At 37.7% G+C, this 22,176-nt stretch overlaps 1 protein-coding gene across 2 annotated transcripts in view; it reads right to left on the bottom strand.

Annotated features, from left to right (window-relative positions):
- The window catches only part of DHRSX (dehydrogenase/reductase X-linked), a 485,177-nt gene that overhangs the window by 281,472 nt on the left and 181,529 nt on the right, over positions 1-22,176 (bottom strand). For both annotated transcript variants that reach the window (XM_043992090.1, XM_043992088.1), the window contains one exon: positions 19,120-19,227. In XM_043992090.1, coding sequence (XP_043848025.1) covers positions 19,120-19,135 — 16 coding nt within the window. In that variant the 5' untranslated portion in view covers positions 19,136-19,227. The remainder of the gene's footprint in view (positions 1-19,119; positions 19,228-22,176) is intronic.

Here is a 22,176-nt window from a genome sequence, read left to right as displayed (position 1 = left end):
CCTTTTGTTCAAGTCTTCTTGTACCAAATGACTAACTTGGTAAATGGTTTACATAATTGCACATGTGTAATCCATATCTGATTGCTTACTAACTCAGGGAGGGGGAGAGAAGAGAGGGAAGGAGAGATAAAATTTGGAACTCAAAACTAAATAAAAATGTTTATTATTTTCAAAAAATTAAAAATGATCCCCCCAAAATATGTTATCCTAGATGCAATAGGAAATCATTAGAATAAATTGAGTGACGAACACATATGGACAGATAATCAAAGGAAAACTACTTTGGCAGATGCAATGAAGTGGAGAGAAGAGACAGGGAGAACAATCATGAGAAAATTGTAGCAGGGGCAGCTAGATGGTGCAGTGGATAGAGCACTGGCCCTGGAGTCAGGAGTACCTGAGTTCAAATCTGGCTTCAGACACTTAACACTTACAAGCTGTGTGACCCTGGGCAAGTCACTTAACCCCAATTGCCTCACTAAAAAAAAAAAGAAAAGAAAAGAAAATTGTAGCAGTCTAGGTGAGAAGTGTCCAAACCTGGACTAAGATTGTATGAGTAATGAGAAGGGAATGGATGCAAGAGATGTCATAGAGATAGAAACAGAAATATTTGCAACTGATAAGATACATGGGGCAATGGAAAGTGATCACTCATCGAAAATTCCACAGTAATAAATCTAGAAGCCTGAAGGGATGGTGGTGCCCTAAACAGGAAGAGTAAAGTTCAAAAGTTTTCTCCTAGCTCAACTAACTTGGCATACTACTCCACTTCACCAATAGCCCTGACAATCTTGAGATGCCTCTGCCATGGGCCTGCTCTCCTGACTGGTGAGTTCCTAACCAGTATCACCATTTCATGAGGGGCCCTAAGCACACTTACTCCATTCCCAGCTCAACTCACTCTCTGGATTGGTTCTCCTCCTCATCAGAATCCTTGCCCAAAGCAGGACCCTGCCTCTTCCTCCTATTAGAATGTGAGCTTTTTGAGGGCAGGGACTATCTTCTCTTCTCTTCTCTTCTCTTCTCTTTTCTTCTCTTCTCTTCTCTTCTCTTCTCTTCTCTTCTCTTCTCTTCTCTTCTCTTCTATTTCTATTCTATTCTATTTCTATTCTATCTCTATTCTATTTCTATTTCTATTCTATTCTATTTCTATTCTATCTCTATTCTATTTCTATTTCTATTCTATTCTATTCTATTTCTATTTCTATTCTATTCTATTTCTATTTCTATTCTATTTCTATTTCTATTTTTTCCATCATCATCATCATCTATGACTGGGGTAAAAAATAATTATTTTCTGGATGTGTTTAATTTATGATATTTATGGGACTTGAAGTCTGAAATGCCCAATAGGGAGTTGATGATATAGAACCAGAGATAAGTTTAAACAAAATCAAATATAGCTTGAAATGTGCAATAATGAGTTATATAGAACTGGAGATAAGGAAAGAAACCCCAAACTATCCATATAGATATGAAAATTAAACCTGCATTTAATGTCATCAAATGAAACAGTATACAGAGGGAAGATGGCCAAAAACCAAATCCCTTGGGCATATTCAAGAATAGGGGTCTGAAATAGATGGTGGACCAGCAAAGAAGACTGAGAACAACTAGAAGGAAAGAGTAGTCATAAAAACCTTAAAAAGGGTGATTATCTCAGACAAGATAATCAACCACTCCAGATGTTACAGAGGGATCGAAAAAAAGTACACAGGACTCCTAGGGTCCCTGGATCTTGACCTTCCATTCCTTAATGTTGAGATGAAAACCTTTCAACTGGGCATTTAAGCTTTCTAAATCTTTTCCTTCTGTACTTACCAGACAGAAAAGTCAGTACTTCGGCTGCCTCAGTTTCATTTCCCTTGTGGATGATGGAGAAATAGGGAATGTCCTGGCTCCTTAACTTTTTCTGAGCAAAGAAATACATAGAAAACTGCTCTTCTAGTGGGTAACAGAGAAACCAACACACTTTTTCTCTAATTGTTTGTCTCTCTCTTGTAGGAGTTAGGAGGCCTGAGTGACTTTGGGCCTAACAGAAGCTCAGCTAAACCCAGGATAGGTATCCACTTCCATCCTCCTTTCAGAAATAATTCTATTTTTCATATTTTCAAGACTTAAGAGGTCTAATTTCTATAGTAATAATTTTTATAGATCTGTACACTTGTCCTAAGCTAGGAATTAATCTTTGATGGTCCATGTCTTTCATTACCACACCTTCAATCTCTCCCTTTCTTCCTGAGCTCTCTGTCTTTCTTCCCTCTCCCCACCCCCTTTCTTAAGCACCCAAAAAATGTGTGTTTATTTATCAGATTCTAGCCTACTAGGCACTCTGCCACTGCTGACATTCTTCTAGGTTAAGGGGCATTGTTCCCTGTTCAAATGAAAAGCAGCTGGAATGGGTGATCCCCTTAAGGAATTATCATCATGCACTAACACCCTAGATGGCAATGGCAGGAAAACAATTCAAAATCCCAGCAGAAATGATACCTTGTGAAATAAGTTTTCATTAGAGGGAGGATGGGGGAGAAAGCTTTGTGTGGCACCATGAGTATGCCCTCCTAGGACCTCTATTAAGCAGTTAGGGCATAGCAGAAGGAGGGGAGGAAGAGGGAGGCAGTAGAGGTAGCAATCAGATCTATGGAAAGGAGTACAAGTGGGCATAAGTCTATAAGGTAAGGTCGGGAGGTACCACCTATAGCACTTTCACACTTTTGCCCAAGGCCTAGTTACAACTAGGTTCACAGAAAGTTCGGCATTAGGAGGGCTCTTTTGCTTTCTTCAGGACACCACGCACATTTATTGTTCTGTAGTAGGAAAGATTTAATGTGCCCTCCTGATTTCCTAACTCATTCCTAGCTAATTTTTCCTTATTATAATGATAATAGTAGTGGTAGCAATTCTCTACTTGGGCCTGCTCCAATGACTCAGGATGGCTTGGAAATGACCTCAAAAATCATAGCAGTGAAGTGCAGCCTGAGGAAGGTCCTACCAAAATGGACAGACTATGAGGACGGGTCTGAAGCTCTTTGAAACACTATAATCTGAACTAAGTGCCAAGAGGATTATCACCTGAAGACTGAACAAAAAAATAAATGAAAGGTTCACCATAAAATGAATGCAGCAGAGGGATGTTGGGGAAATGAGGGGGAGCACTATAACCCATAAATGTGTTGATTAAGGCATGGAAAAGTTGAATTGCCTCACCAGAAACATCTCTGCTCAAATCTCACCTATTCCAGGAGGCCCTTCCTGGTCCTTCCCCCCCACCCCAAACTCCCAATGCTTTAACCTCAGAAATTACATCTTTTAGCTACCCCCTATGTATTGTGAGAAAATAATTATTAATAATGAATTTCTTGGGGGGACACAGGGATCCAGGCTTAGCTTTCTCTTCACCCCTACTTGAAGGTTTAGTTCAATAACTTTAGCTAGTCTCTTTCAGTCAGCCCAAAGGTGCTTTAGGGATAAGACTCCCTTGTGTCTAGGTCAGTGAAGTAGGAATTAAAACCATACCTATCTGAAAGTGCCTTTGCCTGCTGGGGATCTGCCACTAGACCCTGATGTCATCAAGCACTGGTATAGCTCATTTTAATATGGTCATGTTAACCAATGGAATTAAATGATTCCAGCCAATTAGCTTTGATCAGTGTGTAAAAGCTACCTCTATTGGAAGAGGAAAAAGACAGACCACCAGGCGAACGCCATTCTGGGACAATCGCTAGGCGAAAATGGCTGTCCAGTATCTGAGCACTCTCCTCTAGGTAATGAAGGGTTTCTGAACTCTGCTTGGAGCCATGTGCTCTCTCTTAGAGATAATATGGTGCTGGGGGAGTTTTTGGCTTCTGCTAAATGCAGTCAATGCTCTCCTACCATTTAATATGATTTAATAAATGCTTACTACCTAATGGGTCCAATAGCCATTAATTTATAAGTAGCAATATTTTAGAAAAAAAAAAGCCTAGTTCCCTAATAATTTAGAGAGAAACAGGCTAGTTCCAGAATATTTTAAATGACACAGTTTCTTGTTATCTTACATATTGTCCATTATAATGTAAGCTCTTGAGAACATGGACTATTTTTGCTTTAGTGTATAAAGTGCTGAACTTAAGTCAAGAAGACCCAAGGTCCAATAATAGGTCTGATGCTTAGCTTAGACTTTGAGCAAGTGATTTAATCTCTTCTAGCCTAATTTTCCCCACCTATCAAGTGAGGATAATAAAAGCATCTACTTCACAGGGCTGTTGTGAGGATCAAAGTTTGCTCTGAAAATTCTAAAGCACTATATACATGTTAGCTGTTTAAAAAAAAAAGTATATTCCTAGCATTTAATACAGTATCTCACACTATTAAAAGCTCAGTAAGTGATCATTGACTAACAGACTTCTAAAATCAGGGATCTTTTGCAGGTTTGAAGTGAGAAATAATTACAATAGTAATAATGAGATTAGATGTTATTTTATAAAGCTTCATAGTCACAGAGTTTTGAAACACACTATTGTCATCTGAGATTGATATTGGGGAGCATCAAATCCATTACATACTGGTTCTGGAAAATCTATTCAAGGATTCCATAGGATTTCCCTTTAAGCAGAACTGAATTTGCCATTTTTTAAATTCTCTCTTAATTGGCAAGACACTGAAAGATATTCTTTTAAAAGAATGTATTTCTGTTAATAATAAATGCATCAGTATTAGCAAATTATATCCACCTAATAAAGAACCTGGTTACAAAGCTCAAGGGGCTAGGGCACTGCACTCATCCTTTGTCCCCTAAGAGGCCCCTCTGTTGGGTGTCACTCAACTAGTTCAGATCAGGTCTCAGCCTGAGGGATCTTGACCTTTCTCAGTCTTTGGCTTGCTATGTTCCTTCACCCTGCCATTGTTTATATTTCAGGCTATGGCTCATTTCTAGGTGCTTCCCAAGAGGTTGCATAGGAAGGTATAGATTGAACAGTAAGAATCATGTATGAATACTATGAACCAGTATGGAATAGATATATTTCCTACACACACACACACACACACACACACACACACCTTAAAAACCTGACAAAACTTCAGTAATTTGTAATAAAATAATCATTACCAATGGCTGGGAGGCTGTCATAAACATCAGAACATGAAGTGTGTTTATGAGACTACCAGTTAAGCATTCCATATTTCAACTTGGTTTTGTGCTGTCTCCTTTACAGCTGAAACAAGGCTGGCCAGGGATTGGCCTCATTCTTCTGCTGGTAGTTTATTTTTGTAAGAAGAAACTCTAGTCAGCCTCTAGTCACCAACACCCAATAGATTCAGGACCTCCAAACATGTCAAACTAACAAGGTAACCTTCAAGCCTGGGAACGTCAATCTCCAGGCTGAAGTTCAGGCCCCTACTCAGGAATGGAAACACAAATCTGGAAAAGGCAAGTTCACCTAATTGAGTCCCTTTGCTCTAGCTCACATTGGGAGTAGTTACCATTCTGCCAGAGTGGAGGGTTTCCTCCACCCCTCACTGGAAGTCTCGGAGCTACCTGATGCCACCTGAAGGGAGGAAGGAGAAGTATTCTAAGGGTAGTCCATTGAGAGATCAGCCCTTTTTCCTTTATGGTCAAACCTATCTGATGCAGTTGTGACAGTGTCTCCTGCTTTGGCCTTCAATGCAGTGAGGGTGTAAGAGACAACACTGAGTTTGCAGTACCATCTTGAAGCACTAATGTCTGTCTGCCACGTGACAGAGGGGAGCATACTGCAGTTTTCATTCTCAAAACACACAAGTATTGAGCCAACCCACCTGGTCAGCTGGAAATACATAGGTGAGCTCTGTACATGGTCTGTGCAGCCCCGGGTTACATTCCCATGTATACTTTAACTCAATGAAGCTACTACAACACAGGAGGGAGTATCTACATTGATAAAATCATGACTTCATTAACATGTGTAATCACCACTGCCACAAACTCACTCTGACTGCTTATAAGTCATTGTGAAAACCTCATTTTAAATTCTCTCATGATTTTGCAAGAATGACTTCAAACAAATAAGAGAGTGGTCATCATAAAATTGAAAACATCTTCTGCTTAAGTTGGTTGTGGTTGTTTCTCCCACATTGGAGAAATCCGAAATTAATACTGCAAAGCAAATCTCCTTTGGGTGAAGACTAAAGCAAATAAATAAGTGAACTACATTCTTGAAATTCAAAGTAGCATACGGCAGGAAGACAAATCAGTAAAAGTAATTTGCACCTCAAGCTTTCTTAAAGAGATATATTATAACATTCAATTTTTACTTTCATGGACATCTAGACTGGCAAGAGATGTAAGGGCTAATCTAAAAGGCCCTTTCCATCTCTAAGTGCTATTTTTTTTTAATTTAAGAAAGGTAAATTTACAAATTTTTTTCAAAAGTTGTGATATGTTTAACATCATCTTCATCATCGGTAATATCTACATAAACGCTATGTGCCAGACACTAATCTAAGTGCTTTATAATAATTATTCCATTTGATCCTTACAACAATCCTGGGAGGTAGGTGCTATTATTATTATCTCTGTTTAAAGATGAGGAAAGGTTGGCAAACAGAGATTAATTGACTTGCCTAGAGTCACACAGCTAGGAAGTATCTGAGGCTGCATATGAACTCAGATCTTCTTTAATTCCAGGTACACTGTTCTATCCACTGTGCCATCTAACTGTATGCATTTTGTTTATTTTCTCATTATTTAAATCATACACATGGCCATTTAATAGCTAAGTCTTTTGTTATCTCTAAGAACATGAAGGTTTAGGAGAGTATCTAATATAAACATTGTTAAGGACTGTTAGGGGTTCCCCTGACCCTGTCTTCTTCAGTTGCTGTATTTTCCTGAAACACAGGACCCAGAATATGCAGGAGGCGCTGAATGGGCCATGGACTAAGCCTCCAACCCCACCCCAAGGTGACATAATTTGTTGTTTGCACCCCAAGCTGGATTCCCTTTGGGTCTTTGGAAGGTAAGACAGGTGCCAGCCAGTCTGTGCCAGACTGAGAAACCCCTTGGGCAGCTGGGTCCCTTGCAGATAAGCAAACCCTCATAACAGTTCCTGAGTGAGAAGACTGCAGCTTTTGTCATCACCTTGATCTTACGCTTCCAGAGGGCTTTTGTCTCTTTCCCACCTTTTTTACTTTCCCCCTCCTATGCCATGCCCCTTTAGGTGGAGATATCTGGTATCTCTACTTCCTTTGTCCTGCTGTCATAAATATGCAAACATTTCTAAGGACCATGAATGCTTTGCTCTGTCTTTGGGTTCCAGATGCATTTGAATTTCTCTGGTAATAAACTTAGTTTTCACATAAGTTTTATGAAGTTATGATTGCCTGTTGACAGCACATTGTCAGTGGGCACCTAAAAGCATGCAATAAGCATAGGAGTCGGCCAGTACACCAAAAAGAAGTGTTCCCATTGATCTGAGGGGTGCATCCAACCCACAGTCTATGCACAACTATGGGAGCATTTATTATGTATAAGGCATTATCCTGTGCACAGAGAAAAATAAAACATGGCATGTTTCTCTTTGTATATATACATAATAGTGCCTTGCACCTAGTAGGCACTCACACAGAAGCACATGGATAGTGGGCCAAGTTGTGCCCCTCAGGGAAGGGCCAATGGGAGACGCCACACTCCTTAGCTAACATGCTTTTGTAGAGTAACTTTCCCAGAGGCAAGAATATAATTCTTAAATATACTGAACATGGATTCAGGAGGACCTGAGTTTAAATCTGGCCTCAGACACTTGACACTAGCTGTGTGACCCTAGGCAAGTCACTTAACCCTCATTGCCCCCGCCAAAAAAAAACCCTCCATGTCTCAAATATACTGAACACCACAAACCTAGACTATAGCAACTCGACAAAAGTAGAATTAATTTCTTTTTTTCTTTCCTCTTTATTTTTCTTTCTCTGTTTAACTGTTTTCTTTTTCTTCTTTTGTTTTTCCCTTCCTTTCTTTGTTGCTTTCTTCCTTCCTTTCTTTTTCTATTATTTTTGAGGTTGATGCATGCCATCTGATAAAGCATGAAGAGGGAACTACATTACCTTTTCCCAGCTGCTAATGTGTTCTCACTTCACTGTCACTTTTATCCTACACTGATGGAAGGGCTGAGCTTTTCCATTTTTAAGTGCTACAATTCTAGACATTTAGAGAGCACATCTTCAGACCTGAACAAAAGAATAAAATTTCTGGCAGGGCACAGCTTACTAGCTTTAAAAGGAAGCACTGGAAAGTGGATGGGCCTTAAAGTTAAGAATCACTGGATTTAAGTTCTGCCTGGGACACTTATTACCTGGGTCATCATTGGTAAGTCACTCCAACTCTCAATGCCCCAGGAATGCCTCTAAGACCATAAAATACAGGGTGTGCCAAAAGTCTCAGTGTCATTTAATGGCCCTAAGACTTTTGAAACAGCCTATAGAGGAATTTGCACACTGGAAATTTTCACCGGTCTGAACCAAAACCTAGCCTACCAGAAATGTAACCTTAGCTTACCCAGTTGGAGAATTCAGTAAACCAGAAAGCATAAAAAGCCACCAAAAAAAAAAATTCATAACCCAAATAAAAATGCCAATGTATTTTAAAGCAATTCTATTTATAACTTGTTTTTAAAGTCAGACAGTTTAACATTTTCAAAGCAACACAAAGTCACCTGAGTTAAAAATAGGTTATATTCTTAATTCTTGTGTGTATATGTGTGTTTGCGGGGGGGGGGGGGGGGGGTTGCAGTAAAGTTGCATGCAGGAAAGAAAAAAAAAGAAATTTACAGGATTTTGTTGTATATTTGAAAGGAATAGCAAGTTGTGCATACTAGATTTGCAGTTTCATATATACTCACTTTTTTATTGTACTATGCTATGGAAATACTTGTTTTATTTCATAAATTAAGAATAAAATAAAGCCCATGAAAAAGTCTTAATTATTTAACTAATAATTCATAATATATTAAAAAGACTTTTAAAATACCAGAATTCAATTATATCTGACTTAATATATTTCTTGTATTAAATAGAAAGTCTTATATAATTTTTCAAGAAGTGAAATTAAATCAAATTGTCATGGAGAATGAAAAACTGAACCCTTTAGAAGGTGTTTAATTGGCCTCTCAAAGTCACCCTTATGCTGCAAATGTTCCATATTTAATTGGATTGATTGAGTACATAAAGCCTCAAACCCAAAGGAGACATTAAATATGAAAATTAGAAACTCTTTCAAACAAAGGAAATGGCTTAAAGATTCTTGCTTTCTCTTTATCTTTAAGAAGAGGAGAAAAAATTTAGGGATAAGCAGACCTCCCAATGGTCAGAAAATCAGTATTCTTCATAACCCAAGTGATTTTTTTTTTTAATTTTTGTGGGCCAATGGGGGTTAAGTGACTTGCTCAGGGTCACACAGCTAGTAAGTGACAAGTGTCTGATCCCAAGTGATTTTTAATGGATACACTATCAGAAAGTCTGCAATAAGTCTATCTACTCATCGTTAGTTATATTTTATCAATTTTTACGATGACAAATCTTGAATTCAGATTAAAATTCATATTCTCTAAGCAAAGAGATGGAAAACTATAGACAAGAAAACTATAGTACAAGGGACTAGTTGTCAGGAATAGAAAATGTTTTAGTTTGCCTTATTTAATTATACTTCTCTCAAGGATTGTTGGGAGGGAGATCTTTAGAAACTGATAGTTGTTTAAAAAATCAATAAAACATCAAAAAAATAAAAAACTAATAATTTAGCAGTTTTCTCGACCCAAAAGCATTTTGACTGTTTTGTGTTCTCATACAAAGATCAAGGGAATAACACTTTCCCCACCCCCACCCCCACAGTGACCTAATTGCTTCTTCTAAATAATACATTTTCTTTTCAATCTTGGACTTCATATTAAGTCTAAGGATTTTAAAAATATCAATGAAAGAGCAAAATCTGTTTAACATTACACTCATTGATTAAGTTCTTTGAGGGCAGGGGCTCTCTTTTGCCTCTTTTTGTATCTTCAGTGCTTAACATAGTGCCTGGCACATAGTAGATGCTGAATCAATGTTTATTGAATTGAATTGCTTGATTACCAATAATACAGCACAGACAGCTAGGTAGCATAACAGACAGAGTATGGCACATGGAAAAAGAAAACCTGGGTTCAAATCCAGCCTCAGATATTTATTACCTGTGTGACCCTGGGCCAATCACTTAACCTCTTTCAATTTCAGTTACCTCATCTGTAATATGGGGATAATAGAATCAACTTCCCAGAACTGTTGTGTGGGCAAAAGGAGATGGTAGTTGTAAAGTGTTTTGGAACTCTCACAGTGCTTTATAGCTTATTATTATTATCTTTGTTGTTGTTAATTATTATTCTTATTATTATTGACTTCTTACAAAAGTTCCAGGGAAGGGACCCTTAAGAACATCTAGTCTAATTGAATCATTTCACAATTGAAGAAATTGAGCCCCAGAGAGGCTGTGACTTCCCCAAAATGGAATAGATATTAAAGTTGAGTGGAGATTTGAATCCCAATACAGTAATATTTGTAGAAAGATTTTTCACATCTGCTTGCTACTTCACCAACCTGAAGCCTGGGCCTTGTAAATTCATCCAGCAAATATACCCCTTGAACCACTGAATTATGAATGAATGATCAAATGAGAAAACATTTATTAGGAGTCAATGTGCACCCCGATCCTAATACCATAGGGTCTTTGACATCTGCCCTTTAGATGAAATTTTCTATTTATATTGTCTCTATTATATTGTGAGCTCCTTGAAGGCAATGACTATGGCTTAAAGCAGTGCTTGGCACAAAGTAAGCACTTAATAAATATGGTTGTTCTCTTTTTTTTTTTTTAATCCCTTCATCAATATATATAAAAGCTTAAAACTGAACAAAGACTTTTGTGACACCTTGTATACACATACACACACCTACATATATTGTAATCTTTTTGAAGCCAAGGACTATATAATATTCATCTTGGTAACCCTTTAATACCTTGCATATACATAGACAACTCTCACCTTATGTAAGCAGACTGTTCCACAGACCTAAAGCCATTTTTTATGTAATGAGAATTTGCCCCTATATACCTACTTCACTAAGCCAAATAAAATAGTCATACCCAAAATAATACCTTTATGAAAGTCATAAAATGGACCAGAAGGCAGACATAGCAAGTATTGTACCGATAATAAGAGAATTATAAAATGAAAGGTAAAGTTAATGACAAAGTGTACACAGTACTATACAGAAAAGTTAACATAGGTATGCAGTATGTTACCCCTTCCCCACCCACCCACTGCATATAACCTTTATTACCAGTGGTTGGTTACACAACTTTTATTTATTTGTTTGCTTGTTTGTTTATTCATTCATTCATTTTTAGGCAGCTCTTTCTTTTTTCTTTTTCTTTTTCTTTTTTTTTTTTTAGTGAGGCAGTTGGGGTTAAGTGACTTGCCCAGGATCACACAGCTAGTAAGTATTAAGTGTCTGAGACCAGATTTGAACTCAGGTACTCCTGACTCCAGGGCCAGTTCTCTATCCACTGCGCCACATACCTGCCCCGGTTACAAATTTTTTAAATGAAGCTATAGAGAGATGCATGGACATCGGCTCCCTTTTTTCCCTTCTATATCTGATGATAGCTGTTAAGGGTTAAAATTCTAGCTAGTATGTCTAAAATATCTAATGAGTGGTCGCCAATAAATTATAAGCTTTAGCAAGTTAGACTTTTAAGCATTTATTAAGGAGAATAAGAATTTGGTAAAGAGAGAGAGAAAGGCCTAGATTCCTATCTATTCAAGGGAGAGCACATTTCTAGCTCCCTTCTCCACCAGAGTCCAGAGGAAAGAGCCCCAGAGTCAGCGCCAGTCTCTTCCTTCCTCCTCCCACTAGTCCGCGTCACTTCCTGACTCCTGGTCTTGCCCTCAAAGACCTTCCCTTCATGGGCAGAACTCTTCTACAGTAAGTATCCAGCAGGTGGCGTTATTCCAATCGTTACATAGCAAACAATATTATCCTCAATGAATCTTTGAACTTTTAAAAATCTTGACGTATTTGTAAACATCTTTTCAATACAAGAAAATAAATTCATCCAAATGGCAAAATGCTTATACCAAATGTTTTGTTCTGAACCTTTCGATTTCAACCTCAGTTTCTGAAGCTTCTGTTTCTTCTGCTATCTTTGCAGCTAGGAGGTCAATCAGATCCTCAATTGACAGTTTTTCTCCATGAGACTGAACTCCGGTACATCATCCTCATCCTTTTCTAGCTCCAATTCCTGTACTAAATTTACAACCTTGTTATTTGTTTGAAAGTTTCATCTTTGCCAAGTCCACAAAAATAAGGAATGAACTGCAGGCACACTTTTTTCCAAACTTTCTTCACACATATTTCTGTTACATCTGTCTATGTCTTCCATAATTCTTTATGCAAAGTCAAATTTGCATAATGAGAATTTATGTAAAACAAGAACTGTCAATACTAAATGTGCAAGGAATTTTGAATGAATGAATGAAAAGTGAAATACCAGGAAGTTTGGGTTCCTGATTCTTGGTTCAGGTTTCTTCCTTGCTTCAAAAGGAGCTGGGACTGAGTTAGGAATCCTATTCTCTCCTTCTCCAACCTTCCTTGCCTCAATTCCCTTTCCCTAACTGTCTTTCCATTCACTCAACTTTCCTCCCTGGTGGGCCATGGAAAAGTTCAGTCCCATCAGGATAGATGGTAAACTGGGACAGACATAAGAAACACTTAAGGAAGAGGAACTGACCATACCCCATGAGGAAAAGTGTGGTAAAATATGAAAGTTTTTAACAGTCGGTTAGGATAACTGAAAGACGCCAGTTTTTCAAGGACCACCCTTTTGGGGAGGAGATGAACAGTCCGCCTGCTGTGCATGTCAGACTGCCTGCCAGGTACAGTGCGCCTGCTGCGCATGTCAGACTGCCTGCGGGGGTTTTTTGGACTTCCGGGGTGGAGAGAAGGAGAGGAGCCTTTTTGCCTGCTTGGCGGGACTCCTGACGGCGCGGCACAGACTCTCTCTCCAAAGGTGGCCTTTTTTCGGTTTGGTGAGTTTTTATAAGGAATATAGACTAAGCTTAGACTTAAGACGATTTGTATTGTGTTTCTACTTTCCTATCCTTCTAATCAACATCACCTTGTGACTATCATAACTATAAATAAAAAGGTCTATCTAGAAAACCAAAAGCTGCTTCCATTTACTAGTTTGGGAGATAAATTAAGGGAAAGGTTAAGTAGGGGAGATTTATGATCTAATATCCAATTTTAAATCTCACAAAAGGAAGACTGTATATATCTTTCTCCAAACTCCTTCTTTGCATTTCTCCATGTTTTCATGTATCTAGGAAACTTTAAATGAGTAAGTTATAAGCCTGAGGAAAATATACAGGAATTTCCATTGTCTAATTCCCATCCCATTTCTCTTCCTGGCCACCAAACAGTCATGGATACAAGGGAAACCAGTAAGAGACAGAAAAAGAGTCAGGAAGTATCTGTGCACTGATAACCTCAGATTCCATAAAAAGGTATGAAGGTGGGGGACAGGCTGATATATGACAGTGAAACACCTGTTGTTTATAGGAATTCAAATCCCACCTATTGAACTCACTCTTCAAATCAAGAGGGAAGAGAAGGTTAAATGTATATTATAATATTTCTGAATAATTCTCCTTTCCTTAGTACTGTTCCTATATAAAGTAGAATTTTATTTACAGTATTACACATCTATTTCTATAGGAGTAAAGGTGAAGGGCTGGGTGGAGGAGAAGCAATGGCCCCAGTTCTCTTTGGATGAGTGTGAGCTAGAAGATGATAGAGACCAGCAAGGCAAAGAAAGAGAAAAAAAATCTAACAAAAGAAAGTCTGGGGGGTGGGGGAGCCAAGATGGCAGAGGAGGGGCTGTGACTCCCACAAACTCCCAATAAACCCGTCCAGTCACTCCCAAATAATGCCATAAAAAAACAAACAAACAAACAAAAACGAAGAGCAGGCTAACTCACATAAGAACAGAGTGAGACTATTTTCCAGCCAAAGACAACAATTGGGATCACCTACTGAGAGAGGAGCACAGCACATGTCTGGGACCCAGCCAGGAAGAGACCGTGCCTCCAGTGCCTCAGAGTCTTCAGCATCAGCAGCTTCTTCTGAGGTTCAGCTCAGGGAGCGATGAGGGGGTTTGGCAGTTGGCGGGGGGTTAAGGGACTGCGGTCTCTTCTGGAGTTGGGGAGAAGCGCCCTGGTTCTGAACCATTGTGCCAAATCCAGTGGTGGAGGCCCAGGATGGGAGGGGCACAGGCAAGCCAAGCTTCTGACTATAGACTATCAGATTTCAATCAGACATCTGCTTCTACGTGGAGATGAATAGGCAAAGAAAACAAAGGACAATAGATAGCTTCTTTGGGGGAGGGGTAGACCAGAATACAACCTCAGAAGAAGATAATAACAAAGTCAAAGCTCCAATATCCAAAACTTCCAAGAAAAATATGAATTGGTCTCAGGCCATGGAAGTGCTCAAAAGGGACTTTGAAGAGAAAGTAGGAGAGATAGAAGGAAAATATAAAGAGATGGAGGACAGAACAGAAAGAGAATGAGAGTGATGCAGGAGAGTCATGAGAAAAAAGTCAATAGCTTGAAAAGCCAAATGGAAAAGGAGATACAAAAGCTTTCTCAAGAAAATAACTGGCTAAGAATTAGGATTGAACAAATGGAAGCTAGTGACTTTATGAGAAACCAAGACACAGTAAAGCAAATCAAATTGAATAAAAAAAAAATAGAGGGCAATATGAAATATCTCCTTGGAAAAACAGCTAGAAAATAGATCCAGGAGAAATAATTTGAAAATCACTGGGCTACCTGAAACACATGATCAAGGAAAGAGCTTAGATATCATCTTCCAGGAAATTGTCAAGGAAAACTGCCCTGATATTCTAGAAGCAGAAGATAAAATAGAAATTTAAAGAATCCACTGATCACCTCCTGAAAGAGATCTCAAAATGAAAACTCCCAGGAATATAATAGCCAAATTCCAAAGATTCCAGGTCAAGGAGAAAATATTGCAAGCAGCTAGAAAAAAAAGGAATTCAAATACTGTGGAGCCATGGTCAGGATAGAAAAATATCTAGCAACTTCTACATTAAAAGACTGGAGAACATGGAACATGATATTCCAGAGGGCAAAGGAACTGGGACTACAACCAAGAATCACATACCCAGCAAAACTTAGTATAATGTTTCAGGGAGGGGAAATGGTACTTCAATGAACAAGAGGACTTTCAGGCATTTGTGATGAAAAGACCTGAACTGAATAGAAAATTTGACTTTCAAATACAAGGCCCTAGGGAAGCATAAAAAATGTAAACAGGAAAAAGAAATCATGAGAGACATTAAAAAGTTAAACTTTTTACATTCTTATGTAAGAAGATAATACTTCCAACTCATAAGAACTTTCTCAGTATTAGGTAAATTGAAAGGAATATATTTAGACAGAGGGAACAGGTGTGAAATGAATATGAAGGGATGATATCTGTAAAGCATTTATCCTTGTTTTTTTGTGGGGCAGTCAGGGTGGGGTGGTTTATGTCTGCAGCTGGATATGGGCTCGGGGGCCTCCTGGGTCCAGGGCTGTTGCTTTGTCCACTGTGTCACCTAACTGACCCATGATGACATCTTTAAAATAAAGTTAAGGGGTAAGAGGAATGCACTGGAATAAAGGGAAAGGGAGAGGTGGGAAAATAAAGCTTATGGAGTGGAGGGGAAAATGGGGAAGGAGCGGGGGAGTGAGTGAACCTTACTTTCATCAGAATTGGCTCAGAGAAGGAATAACATAAATACTCAAGTGGGTATAGTAATATATTTTGCCCTGAGGGAAAGTGGGCAGGGAAGGGGAAAGGTGGGGGGGGGAGAGAAATGAAGGAAGGGAGGGCAGATTGGGGCAATGGGGCAGTAAAAAGCAAAACACTTTTGAGGAGGGATGTGGTAAAAGAAGATAGAAAATAGAGTAAATATCAAGGGGAGGGAATAGGATGGAGGTTAATACAGTTAGCAGTAGTAACTGTGAAAGAAATGATGAGCAGGATGATAGCAGGATGTACGAAAAATGCAAACCATCAACAGAGGAAGAACTGATAGTATTTGAATACAGATTGAAGTATAGTTTTGTTAGTTCCTTTCTAAAGTTATTCTATTTTCTTTCACAACTTGACTACTATAAAGATGCTTGGGATAACTGCATATGTATGACTTATATTGAACTGCTTGATTCCATGGGGAAGGTTGAAGAGTGAGGGAGGGAGGAATTTAGAACACAAAGTTTTATTTATTATTATTATGTTTTTTTTTGGTGGAGCAATGAGGCTTAAGTGACTTGCTCAGGGTCACACAGCTAGTAAGTGTTAAGTGGCTGAGGCCAGATTTGAACTCAGGTACTCCTGGATCCAGGGCCGGTGCTCTATCCACTGTGCCACCTAGCTGCCCCCAGAAAACAAAGTTTTAAAAAAATCAATGGGAAGAAATGATGAGCAGGTAGATTTCAGAGAAACCTGGAAGGACTTACATGAACTGATGATGAGTGAGATGAGCAGAATCAGGAGAACATTGTACACAGTATCAACAATATTGTGTGTTGATGAACTGGGATAGACTTGACTCTTCTCAGCAATACAGTGGTCCAAGATAGTTTCAAAGGACTCATGATGGAAAATGCTTTCCAAATCTAAAAATAAAGAACTGTGGAATCTAGATGCAGATTGAACCATACTATTTCTACTTTTTTTGTTTTACTTTTTTGAGGTGTTTCCTTTCTGCTCTGATTCTTCTTTCACAGCATGAGTAATGCAGAAATACATTTAATGTGATTGTATATATATAACCTGTATCAGATTGCTTGCTTCTTGGGGAGGGGGGAGGAAAGGGAAGGAGGGGAGGGAGAAAAATTTGAACTAGAAATCTTATAAAAACAAATGTTGAAAACTATCTCTACATATAACGAGAAAATAATAAAATACTTTTATGACAGAAAAAAACAATATTGCTGTCCCTGTACACAATATTCTCTTGGTTCTGCCAAAAAATAAAATAAAATAAAATAAAATAAATTCCTGGACCTCCAGTTCTGTCAGGAAATTGTCTCTAATGATTTTAGAAATCCAAAGCTATTAGAAATAACAACAATAACCAAAATAAAAAAATCAAACAATTCACAAAGTTGTAAACACTAATATAATTGAATATCAAAAGAAGCTACAAGAAACTTTAATGCAATTCAGCTCACCCCCAATAACCAAAAAGGGAAAGAAAATATAAGTGGTAATAAAAGTAAAAATACTTTAAAATAAAAGTATTTTTGAAGAGAAAGAAAAACATTGAAGCAGAGAAAGTAATGAGCTAAAGTTAGTGAAGCCTGATAAATATGCTTCATTAGACAGGCTCTATTCCACACAAGTGAAAGATGGGTCACAGGAGGCAGGAAATCATTTGAAGAAATTGCTGTATTTGAAAGGCAGGTGAAATATAGGAGGAGCACAGAATAGGGAAATGAAAAATATTGCAGTCGTTTTTCAGAAAAGAAGGTTAAAAGAAACACAAAAATGTTAAAACTCATGAGCTTGAGTGCAGCTCCATAATCGGAAAGAAGGTGCTAGAGCCATTCATAAAGAGACAGGAACTGGCTTAAGAACAAGCAAAAGGACATTTTGCCAGTGTCTTGTGAAAATTGCTGAAGAAAAGAGAAAACATTCTTTAATAGGATTTTCTTTTGTAAATAAAAATAATTACTCATCAGGTACAGATAGACTTGATAAGATAATATCAGCAGGTAGCAGGATTGTTAAAATGCCATGAAGAATGTAAATTCAGAACCACTCCCAAAATGCCATTTCCCCTTAGAGATTTAAATTTTCCCTGACTATGCTGGAACTCCAGTCTTCTGAAAATAAGAATTACAGAATATTAGAATTGGAAAGAACCTTAGAGATCATCTCATTTTACCTCATGTAGAAATATCCACTCCAGCATGCCTTACAGGGAGGTGGCAAATCATCCAGCCCATGCTTGAAACCTTCCAAGGACAAAGATCCTAGCACTTAGTAAGGTAACCTACTTCATTACTGGACAGTGTTTTGTCCATTGCTGAATTTCACAAAGTTATCAAATGGTCATACTTGAATCCTTGATGGTGCTTTTATCGTGATTCAATAAATTTTGTCTCTGGGTGATATGATAACAAGAAGACTCTTTCATTGTAAGGTTTCTTTATTACTGTTGTATTAAATACTGTTGTGATCCTTTTGGAAGTCAGTTAAAGCCTAGGATCCTTCTCAAAATATGATTTTAAGTTAATAAATTAGAATACAGAAAACTACAAAAGAAACTAATTATATTGAAATAATATATATGTGTGCATGGGCATATATATACATGTGTACACATATATACATATATATGCATACATACATACACACATATATTATATATACATATATATATATATACTTACAATGCAAATATACACAAAAAAATTCACAAGACCCTAAATTAAGAATCTGTACTACAATGACTAATTTGAAAAACTTTAATTTCAGCTGTGGTATTATTTCATTGTTGATGATATGCTGTCCTTCCTTGTCAAAGAGAAGCAACTAACTAGGGATAAGCTACTGAGATATTAAGGTGACAACAAAAAGGCAGCAAAAAAGGAAGGAAAAAGAAATCTACTAGGAAACCCAACTTTGAATAAATGAGGCTTGCTAGTATGAAAATATTGTAGATGAACAGCAAATAAGAATTTGAGAAATGATAAGAGTGTGGCCCAAATCCAAGCATCATAGACATTTGTTTTTACAGTCATTTTTGTAAATTGCATAGAAAAATAGAACACATTTATTCCCCCAGTTAATTAATTCTTTTGGGGCCCTAACTTTTTTTTCCCCTTTGGAGAGTTATTCCTGATTCTACTTTACTGGCTTTACATAACCACATTCTGTGGTTTTGTTTGATTATGAATCATATTTCAAAGAACCAACCTGGTATATCTTAGAAACTGAAGAACTCATTTTCCCCCGGCACACAAAATGCATATTCATTATCAAAATTATTACCTATTATGACGTGCATGCCAAGTTTTGCCAAATGTTTTGCAGTAGAAAAGCCAATTCCACAGAGCCCTCCTGTCACTATAGCAACTCTTCCATGTTGTGAAGAAAAATCTGTATGGGGGGAAAAATACAGGTAAATCCTCATTAGAGTGACATCAAATAATTTTGCTAATATAAACAAAAAATAACCTTAAGCTAGTAACTATTAGAACAGCCCCTCTTCTTAACACCAACATTCTCCCAAAGATACTGTATAGAAATATGTCATATTCCCATAAGTCTTTAGAACCATAGACATAGAGACTCTTTTCCCCAGGATTGTGTAGAGAGGAGATACTTGGACCTTTTCAAAGGTTGGAGGTCTTTGGAAAACCAGCAGTAAAAGAGAAACAAAAACATATTGGCAATAGGAACAGATGTTCATTTTTCCCTAGCCCAAAGGGTTATGCCAAGGCCAACCATTCTGGGCAAAGTGAAGAGTAACCAAAGGCTGTAAGCTACAATATTCACTCATGAGTTAACTACAGAGTCCTTCTACCATAGAGTGTGTGAACTCTTGGGGGGGGGGGGGGCGAGGATTAAAGACATAAGAGGCAAAGATTCACTGATGTAAAGCCAAGGTCCAGGGCACATAATATGACTGCTGAGGACACTGAACACCTTTGCATGCTATCATACTATCATTCCTCCTCTTCTCCTTCATACATGGAGGACTCAATCATGTTTTTTGTTGGGTTCATTGATTAACCCTGCTTGATTTAATCTTATGTAGTTTAACTTGCCTTTTATTTCAAGTAAGTGAGTTTTTGTGTCCCCTGCCTGCTCTAGGAAAGAAAGTATCTTTGGGAACCTATGAGGTTTTGAGTAGATGATGCCCCAAAGAATGCTTTGCAGATCAGCCATTTAGGGAGAGGAGTTAGCACTTGAGGAAGGTCCACACTATAGCAACAATTCATGGTATACCAATACCTCAGAAAAATCAAAATTTCAAATGACTCATATAACATTACAAAAATATGTAGTGAGTATAAATAAGAACCAAGCATTTATTAGTACTTTTTAATGTGCTGGGAACTATGGTAGGCTCTAGGAATACAATAACAAAAATAAAATTACCTATCTTCCACGAGTTTATATTCTGCTGGAGGAAATAATGTGCTATGTTTTAGTATATACAAAACGTATAAAAGGTAATGAGGTGGAGCAGTTAGGAAGGATTAGGAAAAGCTTCATATACAAGGCGTTTGAGCTGAGTTGGGAAAGAAATAAAAGATTCTCCAGTAAACACAGAGGTGATGGACGGGCATTTTAGGTGTGAAGGACTGCCAAATCAAAGTCCCAGTGCATATTGCCATGTATCAATCATCCATGAGACATCAGAAAAAAGATCAGTCATAAAACATACCTCTGAGGCATTCAGAGAACCAAAGGAAGGATAACTGTGTATTGGGTGGATGCCCTATTGTAGATTTATGAAAATGGAGAAGGAGACAGGGTGGAAAAGTATGAAATGGTTGTAATCTATAGTCAAGAACAATCACAAAGATGAGATCACAGATCCAACTGAGCATTAAAATATAATAGGCAATGAATGCCTAAATCTGATTTGTGATTTCAGAGCTAGATAAATAATAAAAGTATTTTAGTTTTATTTACTTTTACAAATAATGTATCTGAAGGGAGCAGCTAGGTGGCGCAGTGGATAAAGCACTGGCCCTGGATTCAGGAGGACCTGAGCTCAAATCTGGCCTCAGACACTTGACAAGTCACTTAACCCCCATTTACCCCACACACATACACACACACATACAAAAAATAAAAATGTATCTGAAGGAGCCAAGATGGCAGAACACAGGAGGCAACCCAGCTGAACTCTCCCAACATTCCCCTCCAAACAACTTTAAAATATTTCCTAGCACTTATAGCTTCAGGCTCTCACAGGCCATTACTGGGCAAAGACCAGAAGAGCAGTGACCACATCGCTCTCCAGATAACTCCACCCTGGAAACACCAAAAATTTGAAGCCCCATAAAACTAGTTCTGAAAATTGCAGCATGAAAAAGCCTGATGCCTGAGACAGTGCCTCCCCACTCTGAAATGAGCTGAAACCCAACTTTAACATATTGATTAAAAGTCAAGAAATAGGCTGGAAAAAGAGCAAACAAGAACAACAAAAAAAGAACTTGACCATCAAAAGCTACTACAGTGGCAGAGAAAGCCAAGTTATAAATTCAGAAAAAAATTAAACACTGGGAATAGCTATAAACAAAATCTCAAAGAAAAAAAGGTAATTTTTCCCAAGCCCAACAAGAATTCATGAACAAGTTTAAAAAAGAGAATTAGAGGAAGAACTGGGAAAAGAAATGAGAGTGATAGAAGAAGATTAGGAAAAGAGAAAAATACTATTTAAATAAATTAAAAATAATATTTAAAAAAATAAAATTGGCCTGATGGTCAAAGAAGCAAGATAATTTGCAGAACAAAAGAAATCCTTAAAAAGCAGAATTTGCCAAATGAAAAAGAGGTACAAAAACTCATTTAAAAATTACTTAAAAATTAGAAATGGCCAAGTGGAAGCTTGACTCCAGTAGACATCAAGAAACAATAAATGAAGTCAAAAGAATAAAAAATAAGGAGGAAATGCAAAATATCCCACTGGATAAACAATTGACCTAAAAATAGATTGAGGAGGGATAATTTAAGAATCACTGGACTACATGAAAGCCATAATCAAAAAACAAACAACAACAACAATAAAAAGAGGCTAGGCATCCACTTTCAAGAAATTATTAAGAAAAACTACCCTGATATATTAGAAACAGAGGATAAAATAGAAATATAAAGAGTCCAAGAGATCCCAAAATGAAAACTTATAGGAATATTATATTCAAATTCCAGACCTCCCAAGACAAGGAGAAAATATTGCAAGCAGCCAGAAAGAAACAATTCAAATGTAATGGAGCCAAAGTCAGGATAACACAAGGTTTAACAGCTTCTATATTAATGTGTTGGGGGGCTTTATATATGATATTCTGGAGGGAAAAGTAGCCACAATTACAA

This window comes from Dromiciops gliroides, chromosome 3 (assembly GCF_019393635.1).
Source record: "Dromiciops gliroides isolate mDroGli1 chromosome 3, mDroGli1.pri, whole genome shotgun sequence".
In the NCBI taxonomy this organism is placed as follows: Eukaryota; Metazoa; Chordata; class Mammalia; order Microbiotheria; family Microbiotheriidae; genus Dromiciops; species Dromiciops gliroides.
Note: the sequence above shows the minus strand (reverse complement) of the source record. Positions and strands in the feature narration are given on the sequence as shown.